This window comes from Pogona vitticeps, chromosome 3, assembly GCF_051106095.1.
Source record: "Pogona vitticeps strain Pit_001003342236 chromosome 3, PviZW2.1, whole genome shotgun sequence".
Classification (NCBI taxonomy): domain Eukaryota; kingdom Metazoa; phylum Chordata; class Lepidosauria; order Squamata; family Agamidae; genus Pogona; species Pogona vitticeps.
In genome coordinates, this window is record NC_135785.1 from 111833754 (window position 1) to 111847526 (window position 13773).

The 13773-nt window shown below is 40.7% G+C and overlaps 1 protein-coding gene across 30 annotated transcripts in view; it reads left to right on the plus strand.

Moving 5' to 3' along the window:
• KCNMA1 (potassium calcium-activated channel subfamily M alpha 1) overlaps positions 1-13773 on the plus strand; it is a 668230-nt gene that overhangs the window by 373491 nt on the left and 280966 nt on the right. For all 30 annotated transcript variants that reach the window (XR_013543877.1, XR_013543878.1, XR_013543879.1 and 27 more), the window contains exon 5: positions 4441-4552. Coding sequence is in view for 27 of the 30 variants with exons in the window: in XM_072995024.2 (XP_072851125.2) it covers positions 4441-4552 (112 nt within the window). In the remaining 3 variants the exon portion in view is untranslated. The remainder of the gene's footprint in view (positions 1-4440; positions 4553-13773) is intronic.

A 13773-nucleotide genomic window follows, 5' to 3' on the forward strand; every position in this document is an offset into this window, starting at 1 on the left:
TGTCATGTTTTTATTGCCCAAAAAGTAACACAGAGATAAGTGAGACATCTGAAATAGAAATAATGAAGACATGTGAAGATTAAGCATGAGGAACTCAGTTTGAAGAAGAAAAATAAAGTTTGGTTGCATAGCAGAAATACTTTATTTATTTATTTATTTATTTTATTTCTATCCCGCCTATCTGGACATATTAGCCCACTCTAGGCGGCTGAAGATGCCGGCCACAGAGACTGGCGAAACGTTAGGAAGAACAACCTTCAGAACACGGCCAAAGAGCCCGAAAAACCCAGAACAACTACTTTGTTTTAGATTATATATCTGAAAATGTTCATTTTCCATCTTGCAAAACAATTACTGAGAAGATGTTCTACATAGGCAGATGGGGGAGAATGCTTGTGCTACAATAGCTGAATTTCCCCCCCTTCTTTTTAGAAGATGGCATTCAGATCACTTTCTGATACATGAGAAATGAGGTTTAAAATGTTTGAGCTAGTTCTGATCATTAAATCTGAAGAGGGTAATTCTAAGCATAAAGAGCAGGCTGTGGAGCATAGACTGAAAGAGGAATTTTTAAAGATTTTTTTTACAGGAGTCTAAACTCAGAGGGGCACTGCCATGCTCTACAAGGAGACCTTTAAATGTACCAGTTTTCTTCCAATTTCTTCCATGGATTATGAAATAGTTATTATTAATCCAAGACATTTAATACTACAGTCCTCTAAACATGTCCAGAACTCTGAAATTTTTTAAAATATCTTTCTGATATGCTTATATCCTTGCAAAGCAAAGACTGTCTTATTTACCTACAGATCTTGTATCTTAGGGTTACCATATTTTAGTTATTTAAATACAGACACCCTAGTTTGCATGTTATTAATATGGATTAGCCAAATTAAATACACTGTTGCATCATTTGTTATCAATATATTTAAGCCTATGTCATAACTAGATGGTAATAGAGGGAGGTGAGTCCACGCCCTGGCCCATGACTTGTGTTTTCTTCAGGCTGATTGTTAGTCCAAAGTCTTGACAGGCCTTACTAAAACGATTCATGAGTTGTTGGAGGTCTTCAGCAGAGTGGGAAACAATGGCTGCATCATCAATGAAGAGGAAGTCCTGTATGCATTTCAGCTGGACTTTGGTCCTCGGTCTCAATCTAGAGAGATTCAAGAGCTTTCCATCTGATCTAGTCTGGAGATAGACACCTTCTGTTGCAGTTCCAAAGGCATGCTTCAGCATGACAGCAAAAAAGATCCCAAAAAGGGTTGGTGCGAGGACACAGCCCTGTTTCACTCCGCTTCGGATGTTAAAGGGATCTGATGTTGAGCCATCAAAAACTACAGTGCCTTTCATTCCCTCATGGAAGGACCTGATGATGTTAAGGAGTCGAGCTGGACATCCAATCTTGGGAAGTATTTTAAAAAGGTCATCCCTGCTAACCAAATCAAAGGCCTTTGTAAGGTCTATGAAGGCCACAAAGAGTGGCTGTTGTTGTTCCCTGCATTTCTCCTGCAACTGTCTGAGGGAGAATACCATGGCAGTGGTGGATCTATTGGCTTGAAATCCACACTGTGATTCTGGATAGACTCTGTCTGCAAGCACCTGGAGCCTCTTCAGCACAACATGAGCAAGCAGCTTCCCTACAACGCTAAGAAGAGAGATGCCACAGTAGTTATTGCAGTCACCCCTGTCTCCTTTGTTCTTGTACAATGTGACGATGTTTGCATCCTTCATGTCCTATGGTACTCTACCTTCCCTCCAGCAAAGACGAAAGACTTCATACAGTTCGGTGGTGATGATCTCTTTACAGCACTTCAGTACTTCAACAGGGATGTTATCCTTTCCAGGTGCCTTGCCAGAGGTTGTTCATGACTTTGTGTACCTTGGCTCAACAATCTCTGACACCCTCTCTCTAGATGTCGAGCTGGATAAACGCATTGGGAAAGCAGCTACCATGTTCTCAAGACTCACAAAGAGAGTATGGCTCAGTAAGAAGCTGACGACACATACCAAGATCCAGGTCTATATAGCCTGTGTCCTGTGCACACTCCTGTACTGCAGTGAGTCCTGGACCCTTTGTGCATGGCAGGAGAGGAAGCTGAACAACTTCCATATGCGTTGCCGCCGACGCATTTTTTGTATCACCTGGCAGGACAAAGTTCCAAATAGAGTAGTTCTAGAATGAGCTGGAATTTTTAGCATATTTACATTACTGAAACAGCGATGTCTACATTGGCTTGGGCATGTCGTGAGAATGGCTGATGGTCAGATTCCAAAAGATCTCCTGTATGGAGAATTAGTGTAGGGAAATCGCCCCAGAGGGAGACCACAGCTTCGATACAAGGACATCTGCAAGCGGGATCTGAAGGCCTTAGGAATGGATCTCAGCAGATGGGAAATCCTGACATCTGAGCGTTCAGCCTAGAGGCAGGCGGTACATCATGGCCTCTCCCAATTTGAAGATACCCTTGTCTAGCAGGCTGAGGCAAAGAGGCAGTTACGAAAGCAGCAAAATCGGGGAGCTGGACAGGGGACAGATTGGATTTGTCTTCAGTGTGGAAGGGATTGTCACTCTCGAATTGGCCTCCTCAGCCACACCAGACGCTGTTCCAAGTCCTCGATACAGAGCACGATACCATAGTCTTTCGAGACTGAAGGATGCCATCGAATGTCATAACTACTGATCAGAATGTCCTTGGACTACTTTGTACTTCTCAGTTGTTTTTTGGAATAAAATGGGGAAAGGGAAACCATGTAAACCAGCGGTGTACTTTCCTAATGAATATAACTGAAGAAATAATGACATTTTTGCATACACATGGACTTCAGGTGGTACTCTTATGAGATGGCTGTAATTTCACACCATCAGATTTTGTTCATTACAGTCTCCAGTCCATGAAACTCCCGCAGAGTCCCCCATAAGTGAAACAGTGTCTTTTTGTAGGAAATAATGTAGGGGAAATTGAGAGCAAACTGCAGAACCAAGCTGTAATTTCTTTCAGAGATAGAGATTGAATATTTTACTATAACTAGTAGATACCCAAGCTTTCGTTGTCATGTTTGACACACTCTCTCTCTCTCCCTCCCCCCCCCCTCCCTTATGCACGCACTACAGACACACCAGTGATGTGGATTATATTGTAGCAGGGAAAAAGATTCATAGCAGAGTCTGAAAATCTGCTTTGTTACAATGCCTAAAATCCCTCAGGCAGAGTAGCCATTAACCTTGTGCGCTAGGGGGTTCTGGGAGTTGTAATACAAGGAAGTACAGTGGACCCTGTACTTACAGAATTAATCCATATTGGAACGGTGGCTGCAGGTTGAAAAGTCTGTAGGTCGAGTCTCCATTGACCTACAATGCATTGAAAACTGATTAATTCCATAACCAGCCATTTTTGTACCATTTTTGTTCAATTTTGGGTTTTTTCTGGTCTTGTAGGTCGATTCTCTGGCTGCAAGTCAAACCTAAATTTTGCAGCCAGAGAAGTCTGTAACTCAAAATGTCTGTACGTCGAGCCGTCTGTAAGTCGAGGGTCCACTGTAACTTAGTAAATCTCTGCTTTCTAATACAAAAAGATGTATCCATCCATCCCCAGTGCTAATATACTGAGTTGTAAGATCATTCAGTTTAGTACGAAATATATCCAAGCAAATAATTCAAGGAGCTATAGCAAGATAAATACATGTAAAATCGATGTTTTGAAAAGGGCATTATGTTATCCTTGCTATTGTTTAAAACCTTTTTCCAGATATTTTAGAATCATAGAAACCATAAGCTTAACAATAACAACAGTAATAACATACAAAGCCTTCTAATCATTTGTGCTTCTCTTTCTCCTCCTCTCTTGTTTTTGCCAACTTTCCCTTTCCTTGGGGCAACATCTAGAAACCTATGAAAAATAAAAAAGAAACTGTATGTTTCTGGAATATAGGCTCATAGAATTTTAAAGCTGAATTCTGCCAAAACAGAATTACTGTAGGGTGTATTAATACAAAAAAATTAGAAAAGTTTCATTTTTGGGACTTTGAATCTCACAAGGGAGAAAGGCAGGAGATATATATATACACACACACATATACATACATACATATACATACATACATATACATATACATATACATATACATATACATATACATGCACATACACATATACATATACATATACATATACATATACATATACATATACATATACATATACATATATATACACACACACACACTTTTCAGCCAACATCTCTGCTATGATTTCATGGCTTTCCATGCACTGTTTGGAGGCAGCTCTGCAAGGAGGTTTCAGATGGTGCTTCAGTTATTTCTATAACAGCAAAACAAATTCATCTGTTGTATCTTGTATAAAGAATAATTATACTGCTCCACCTCCTTGCCTAAATAGATCTTCACCCTGTTCTTTTTCCTTATATTCTCTTTTCCCAGTTCATAGCAGCCAACGACAAGCTATGGTTTTGGCTGGAAGTAAACTCAGTGGTAGATTTCTTCACAGTCCCTCCAGTGTTTGTTTCAGTGTATTTAAACAGAAGTTGGTTGGGTAAGTAAACGGCACATCTCTTTTTGATTGTGTGTGTATGTATAGGAAGGAAGGAATCATTTGGTCTAAGGCAGTGGTCCCCAACCTTGGGCCTCCAGATGCTCTTGGACTGCAACTCCCAGAAGCCTTCACCACCACCTCTGCTGGCCAGGATTTCTGGGAGTTGAAGTCCAAGAACATCTGGAGGCCCAAGGTTGGGGACCACTGTTCTAAGGCATGGCTTAGTTGAGCAGTTCTCTGGGCAATGGCATTCACAAATTGAGGTGGACGTTGCAGCTCCTTGGGGTTGCAACAAACAGATAGGTAAATACTTCTTCTCTGGTGAGATTCTTTTCCTGAAAGACAGCTAATTATCCAGTGGGGATTGATGGATGAATTGTGTCAGCATTTATGTAACAGAAGACATGGTATCAGGAGAGTGTGGTTAGATGTTGTGTATCCTTTTCAGAAAAGCCCTGGTGATTCTGACCTAAATCTCTTTGTATCTCCAAATACTGTAGATCTCTTCCTTCTAATTGGAAATGTTTTCCCTTGCCTAGAAGAACTGCAGAGTCCCTTAGTTTATTTGGACCAAAAATATGCATTACATGTGCTACATCTAACTCATGCTCGGGGGGCTATTGCATTGAACATTTACCCTGCAATTTGCATTGGATTGGGCACAGATAAACTCAAATTAAAGACCAGTGACTAAAAAACGTAAAGCTCAGTTTGGAGAATCCTGTTGTGGGTTCATCTTTTTTGAGTTCAGAATTGAGTTTTTTATTCAGCCAGGAGAGGTGGTTTACATTTGTTCTGATTGCCTTGATGTCATTTTTATCTGCTTTCTGCTAGTGTGATTGCCTGTGTCGATGCAAAGGGCCACTTGTAAGGGTATCAGTTTATCTCAACTGATTGCTTCTTGTTTCCAAACCATTTCTTTAAAGAAAAAAGGTTTCAACTCAGCACTAGAACAAATGTTTGCTAGGGCACTTAGAACAATTTTTTTTAAAGAGGCGGAAGTTGTCATTTAGTGCCTTGTTAGCATCTTAGTGCCTTGTTAGCACGAGGCAGCTTCTGCTGTTGAAGTTCCATACAATGAAGCTCTGCAACTCTGACCCTGCTGAGTCCTGCAACTTGTCATCTGCGTGGCTACAGCAATTTCAGCTAGAGAAATCCAACTTCCACAGGTGTGAATCCCAGTGTATCAAAGCGTATTCTCCCTGCTGTGTAGTAGCACTCTTAGGTGACCATTTTTTTAAAGGAACAGCAACACAGCAATGTGTAGGGGAGAGTGGTTAATACTTACAGCTCATACAGGGGAAGTGGAGCTTTGCTCATCCCCATCTCCAAGACGTAGAGCCGGCATTTGTCCAAAGACAGTTTCCGTTGTCACGTGGCCAGTGCGGCTATACGCGGAATGCTATTTACTTTCCCACCAAGGTAGTACCTATTTATCTACTCGCATTTACATGCTTTCGAACTGCTAGTTTGGCAGGAGCTGGGACAAGCGACGGAAGCTCACTCCGTGACATGGATTCGATCTTATGACTGCTTGGTCTTCTGACCCTGCAGCACAGAGGCTTCTGCGGTTTAACCTGCAGCGCCACCATATCCCTATATAGTGGAGCGATGGGAGTGGGAAAATGGTGTAACAGAGAAATGTACCCACATCCTCTACTGCTTTTCCAGGCCTCTGTCTCTTTCCAAAACGGTTCTTCATTAAAAACAGTGAAGAGTCCTATGGAGTATAACATGCTTATTCTGGTGGATGTGTTTCATGGACTACAGTAAAAAGTAATACTCAAATTTTCATGGTTAGTGTTTTACACTCCTAATTTTCTGCTGACCTCTGTGTCTCCAATCCCTTACTCCAAACCATGAATAGTCATAAACCCTGTTCAGGTATGTGCCTGAAATCTGGAGAGAGTTAAACGGGTGACATAGCTGAGTGCAACACACAGAAACAACACACAAACAAAGCACACACTCACTGTTGCGTGGAAGTTAGAGATGCAGAGGTCTGAAGAAGAACCTGCAGTACTTTGAACTGAATGTGCTCATCCAATTCCTGAGACTGGGAGCCCTTCTTTATCCAGGTTCTCTGTCACAGGGATCCCATAAGTATGTTTGACCGAATTGCCAATTGTGTGAAGGTCTGATGCTTGGGAAGTGGGGAGGGATATGTGTGTTTACTTTAAACGTTTCCATCAGTACCACTCATTTAGTCTTGTACCTGCTTTCAGGCATAACACCTGGGTAGACTTTTTCTGTACACCCGAAACTCTGGGTAGAAGTCCAAGAAATTGTCAGTGTCCATATAAGCCTATAATGTAATCGATACATTAGTCTCTGAGGTGCCACAGGGCTGTTTAGCTTTGTGAGAACGAATTACCCCACCCACCCGTCTGGAAGTTAAAAGAGAGAGAGAAACCTGTTAGGGATTTGTTATGTTTGTTTAACTATGTTTGCACCAGATCTTAGAAAAGTTAATTTTTTTGACCAGAGTTCCCAGAAGTAGCCACGTTGAATGGGAGATTAGGGAAGCAGTAATTAAAAAAACCCCAACACTGATTCAAACTCTAGTTTAGCTTTTTATAAGTGTGGAAAGAAGACATGCTATGGACATCCTGTTGAAAGGTCACACACTTACACTCATGCGTTCTGCACATTATGAGTGCAACAACTAATCTTGCTGCAGTAAGCAAAGAGCAGACATTATCTGTTCAAGTCTATGTTTCTTCTATTGGGTTAAGCAATTGGGAAGCAGTGAAAGTCTTTTTGCCTTGTGTCTTGCCTTGTGTCTGACTATAGAAGTGTGTTTGCCAACTGCTTGTTTCCTGCCATTGCTTGTGAGCATTTCCTGTATTCTCTCCCAAATGAGTTCTTCATTATAAAAGTAAACAGAAGATCCTGAACGGATGCCTGGCCTTTAGTGTCAGCTGGAATTTTTCTGGGGGTGTAAAGAAGGTCTGCACACTCATAGTGTTAGCCTAGTAACCACACATAGTGTATACAACTGCAGTGCAGTGCGTCTGCCTGTATAGATATACAGTGGTGCCTCGCTTAACAATGTTAATTGGTTCCCCAAAAAACATCACTATGGGAAAACATCGCTAAGCGAAACACCATTTCCCATAGGAATGCATTGAAAACTGGTTAATCCGTTCCAACGGGAACGGATTACCATCCTTAAGCAAAAATCGCCATTGGAAACATCGCTAAGCGAAACAATGTATCCCCCGTTGGAATGCATTGAAGCCTATTCAATGCATTCCAATGGTTTTGCGATGTCCGTTTTTGCAATTTTAAAAGTGTCTTAAAAGGTTCAAAAATGGTTTTAACTGCTTGGGATCGTTAGTGCACCTTCTAAAACCTCTGCAAACTTAATTTGGTTCTGTTCTGACTCTTTGTTAATTTTTGGTGAATTTTTCCCCCCATTGAAATGCATTGAACCTAAGTTTGACAGCTGTCAAACTTAGATTCAGTGCATTTCAATGGGGGAAAAATTCACCAAAAATTAACAAAGACTCAGAACAAAGCCAAATTAAGTTTGCACAGGTTTTGCAAGGTGCACTAACGATCCCAAGCAGTTAAAACCATTTTTGAACCTTTTAAGACACTTTAAAAATAGCAAAAACAAAACATCGCTAAGCGAAACAGGGGACCTAAAACTGTCATCGCTAAGCGAGGCAAGGTCCTGAACATCCTTATGTGAATTTTCCCCATAGGGAACATCGCTAAATGGAGCACAAAATTGCTCCAAAAACCTCATCGCTAAGCGAATACATCGTTAAACGAGGCAATCGCTAAGCGAGGCACCACTGTAAATAATGAATAAATTATTGATTTTGTGAGGGTGGGACATACCCCCCTTGTCTCTATACACATATACAGTGTTCTACTTATTGTTCCCTTGAGATTAACATATGTTTTTTGTTGTTATTTGTGTGAGCTGGATTTGTGAAGAAACAGCCAATGCTGACCACCACTACGACCTGTTTTCCCAAAACAGCCTGGCCCATTTGCTTCGTGGTTGGAATATTCTGGTGCAAATGCATTTGAAAATCTGCCTTTCCACGGCAGTGAAATTCATAGATCCTTTCATCATTTTTCATTCATTCCACAGGTGAAAAAATAAAGAGCCAATTAGAACCAATGCTTTGCTAGGTTCAACATACCAGGAATCTCCTATTAGGGCCAGAGAAGCTCCTGCCTCAGCCCTGAACAATACTGGGCTAGAATAAGAGTCTGGCTCAGTGCAAGGCAGTTTTTTGAGTTCCTAATGATTCCTGTTTTTTTGCTTTAACAGCAGCTTAGCAGAGGAGGGGGGGAAGAAAGACATGCACTTTTTATGGCAGGACAGTTTTAATTTTTAGTGGCTGAAATAGAGTTGCTTCTTGTGTGTGTGTGTGTTTGTGTGTATATTAAATGTCTTGAGTAGTGGCAGTGACATATGATAATAATTATAAGCTTCAGAACTTTAATTTTGAATTTGCTAACCTGAAGATTAGTCTAATTTTTTTGTTGATTCAGTAGCTACAAATATTAGGCAGAGTCACAATTATGTCCTTTTCCAGGCAGCACATTTAAAGTGTTGTGTGCTTCTGCCATCTAGTGTTCACAGTGAAGCATGAAAGCTAAACTTAGAAGATCAATGATATAGTGTACAGTATAGCAGTCCACTAGAAGTTTCATGAACCTTTTTGGTTTTGATTTTGTTTTGCCTTCCCCGCTTACTACAAAGACAGTGGATTATTAGCGTAGGTTTTGACTCCCAAAGACCTCAGTGGTTTGGATCTAACATACCTAAAATCAAACTATTGATATAAGTGTTTACCAGTTCCATTCCCCCAGTGAGCTTCCACAGTATCTAGAGTTCTAGTCCATCATTTAATCCACTGCACCACACTGGGTAACTAATGCTTTCAATACAGGCAAACAGAAGTTAAGAAAATAGGAAAAGTGTGTTTTCAGTATCTCAGTCATAAGTATAAATATAATGTGTAGCCTTATAGAACTATATCTTACATTTTAGATATACTTGCACTCATGAATCAGACGATTATCATATCTACTGTTGTGGGCAAGAATCCCACAGAATGAATGGAGTAGCCCTCCTAGTCAACAAAAGAGTGGGAAAAGCTGTAATGGGATATGATCTCAAAAATGATAGAATGATGTCAATACGAATCCAAGGCAGACCTTTCAACATCACAGTAATCCAAGTTTATGCACCAACCACCAATGCTGAGGAGACTGAAATTGACCAATTTTATGAAGACTTACAACACCTTCTAGAACTGACACCAAAGAAAGATGTTCTTCTCATTCTAGGGGATTAGAATGCTAAGGTAGGGAGTCAAGAGATAAAAGGAACAAAAGGAAGGGTTGACCTTGGAGTTCAAAACAAAGCAGGGCAAAGGCTAATAGAGTTTTGTCAAGAGAACAAGCTGGTCATCACAAACACTCTTTTCCAACAACACAAGAGGCGACTCTATACATGGAAATCACCGGATGGGCAATACTGAAATCAGGTTGATTATATTCTCTGCAGCCAAAGATGGAGAAGCTTAATACAGTCAGCAAAAACAAGACCTGGAGCTGACTGTGGCTCTGATCATCAGCTTCTCATAGCAAAATTCAAGCTTAAACTGAAGAGAGTAGGAAAAACCACTGGGCTCCTCAGATATAATCTAAACCAAATCCCTTATGAATACACAGTGGAAGTGAAGAACAGATTTAAGGAACTCGATTTGGTGGACAGAGTGCCTGAAGAACTTTGGATAGAGGCTTGTAACATTGTACAGGAGGCAACAACAAAAACCATCCCAAAGAAAAGGAAATGCAAGAAAGCAAAGTGGATGTCCAACGAGGCCTTAGAAATAGCAGAGAAGAGAAGGGAAACAAAATGCAAGGGAGATAGGGAAAGTTACAGAAAATTGAATGCAGACTTCCAAAGGATAGCAAGGAGAGACAAGAGGGCCTTCTTAAATGAACAATGTAAAGAAATAGAGGAAAATAACAGAAAAGGAAAAACCAGAGATCTGTTCAGGAAAATTGGAGATATTAGAAGAACATTTTGTGCAAAGATGAACATGATAAAGGACCAAAATGGGAGGGACCTAACAGAAGAAGACATCAAGAAGAGGTGGCAAGAATACACAGAGGAATTATACCAGAAAGATTTGGATATCCCAGACAACCCAGATAATGTGGCAGCTGACCTTGAGCCAGACATCCTGAAGACTGACGTCAAGTGGGCCTTAGAAAGCTTATCTAACAACAAGGCCAGTGGAGGTGATGGCATTCCAGTGGAACTATTTAAAATCTTAAAAGATGACGCTGTTAAGGTGCTACATTCAATATGCCAGCAAGTTTGGAAAACTCAACAGTGGCCAGAGGACTGGAAAAGATCAGTCTACATCCCAATGCCAAAAAAAGGCAGTGCCAAAGAATGCTCCAACTACCGTACAATTGCACTCATTTCCCACACTAGCAAGGTTATGCTCAAAATCCTCCAAGGTAGGCTTCAGCAGTATGTGGACTGAGAACTCCCAGAAGTACAAGCTGGATTTCTAAGGGGCAGAGGAACTAGAGGCTAAATTGCTAACATGTGCTGGGTTTATGGAGAAAGCCAGAGAGTTCCAGAAAAATATCTACTTCTGCTTCATTGACTATGCAAAAGCCTTTGACTGTTTGGACCACAGCAAACTATGGCAAGTTCTTAAAGAAATGGGAGTGTCTGACCACCTTATCTATCTCCTGAGAAATCTATATGTGGGACAGGAAGCAAGAGAACTGGATATGGGACAACTTGGTTCAAAATTGGGAAAGGAGTACGACAAGGCTGTGTATTGTCTCCCTGCTTATTCAACTTATATGCAGAATACATCATGTGAAAGGCTGGACTGGAGGAATCCCAAGCCGGAATTAAGATTGCCGGAAGAAATATCAACAACCTCCGATATGCAGATGATACTACTCTGATGGCAGAAAATGAGGAGGAATTAAGGAACCTTGTAATGAGGGTGAACGAGGAGAGTGCAAAAAACGGTCTGAAGCTCAACATCAAAAAAACTAAGATCATGGTCACTGGTCCCATCACCTCCTGGCAAATAGAAGGGGAAGATATGGAGGCAGTGACAGATTTTACTTTCTTGGGTTCCATGATCACTGCAGATGGAGACAGCAGCCACAAAATTAAAGGACGCCTGCTTCTTGGGAGGAAAGCGATGACAAACCTTGACAGCATCCTAAAAAGCAGAGACATCACCTTGCCAACAAAAGTCCGCATAGTCAAAGCTATGGTTTTTCCTTTAGTGATGTGTGGAAGTGAGAGCTGGACCATAAAGAAAGCTGACCACCGAATAATTGATGCTTTTGAATTATGGTGCTGGAGGAGGTTCTTGAGAGTCCCCTGGACTGCAAGGAGAACAAACCTATCCATTCTAAAGGAAATCAAACCTGAGTGCTCACTGGAAGGACAGATCCTGAAGCTGAGGCTCCAATACTTTGGCCATCTCTTGAGAAGACTCCTTGGAAAGACCTTGATGTTAGGAAAGTGTGAAGGCAAGAGGAGAAGGATGAGATGGTTGGACAGTTTCATCGAAGCTACCAACATGAATTTGACACAACTCCGGGAGGCAGTGGAAGACAGGAGGGCCTGGTGTGCTCTGGTCCATGGGGTCATGAAGAGTCGGGCACGACTAAATGACGACATACTCATGAAAATGGGTTTTCTAAAAATATTCCTACCACCTTATTGGTCTCTCTTAAGATTAAGTGAAGTGTGTGTTCACAGTAGATACACACATGTCATAAATCGGCTGTAAGCCTAAAACAGAAAAACCCTAATTTAACTCTAGGTACTTGTTTATATACATGACATGAGTTTAACTGATGAAGACCCAATCTAATATTAATATGAGTGTGTATACCCTGCCTTTAACAAGTTTTCCTTTGGGTGGTAGGATTTCATCAGACGTGCATGTGTCAGTAATTAGACGTATAAATTATAATAATCCCATATTTACCTTCATGTAACTAGTCATAAAACACTAAATATACAATAGATAGGTGAGGAGAAGCCTTTTTATGACAAACAGATGCTTTTACTACTTGAGAGCATACCACTTTTGAACAGATGCTAAAAATATAATCTAGTTTGATTCTGAGGTGTTGAAATTGTTTGAATACTTCCCAATAACCTTGAGCAAGAAATGTGAAAATTCCTCAGTTGTTATGCTGTTTGCATTTCCCCATATCCTCATTCCGTATTTAATTGTAAGAGTTTATTTTTCCTTTCCACATTTACTACAGTGGGACCTTGACTTACCAGTGTCCCTACATACAAACTTTTTGATTTACGAACGACTCTGTTCGCATAAATTGGCATCGAGTTGCGAATGGAGCCTCGACCTACAAACAAGGTCAAGGCTCCGTTCGCAAGTCAATGCCATTTTTTGCGAACGGAGTGATCGGCGCCTTCGAAGGTCTCAAAGGGCTTTCCCCTGACATCGGAGGAAGCCGTTTGAGACCTCTGAAGGCAAAAAGGCAGGGAGAAAGGGTGGAAATTCGAATTCAAGGTCTCCCATGGTGTCGGGCAAGCCATGGGAGACCTCCCTGGGGGTCCCCGCCACCGCGATTGGCACCTTCGGAGGTCTCAAAGGGCTTTCCCCCCGACATCAGAGGAAGCCTTTTGAGACCTTTTTGAAATGCTGGAATGGATTAATTCCGTTCCCATGCATTTCCATGGAAAATGGTACTTCAACTGGCGAACCTTTTGACATATGAACACCGTTCCAAAATGGATTAAGTTCGTAAATTGAGGTACCACTGTATTCTGCTTTTTTTGCATATTTTACCTAATGTGTATATTTCTAATACCTTTTACATAGTTTCCTTTCATAGTTGTGTTTGTGCATATATGTTCTACCATTTATGAATGTCATCTTTTTATATTTTAAAACACTTACTTTTGTGGGTACTTTTCATACTGAAATATTTATTTATTTATTTATTTATTTATTTATTTATTTATTTATTTATTTATTTATTTATTTATTTATTTATTTATTTATTTATACCCCACCCATCTAGACCAATAGTCTATTCTGGATGGCATTACAAAAATTAAAAAGCAATAGAACCAATAAACATGCAAGAATCCAAGATGTAAAAATATCACACTGATTTCAGAAATATGTCGATTTTTAAGGCAATTAGGTCTCACGAGTTAT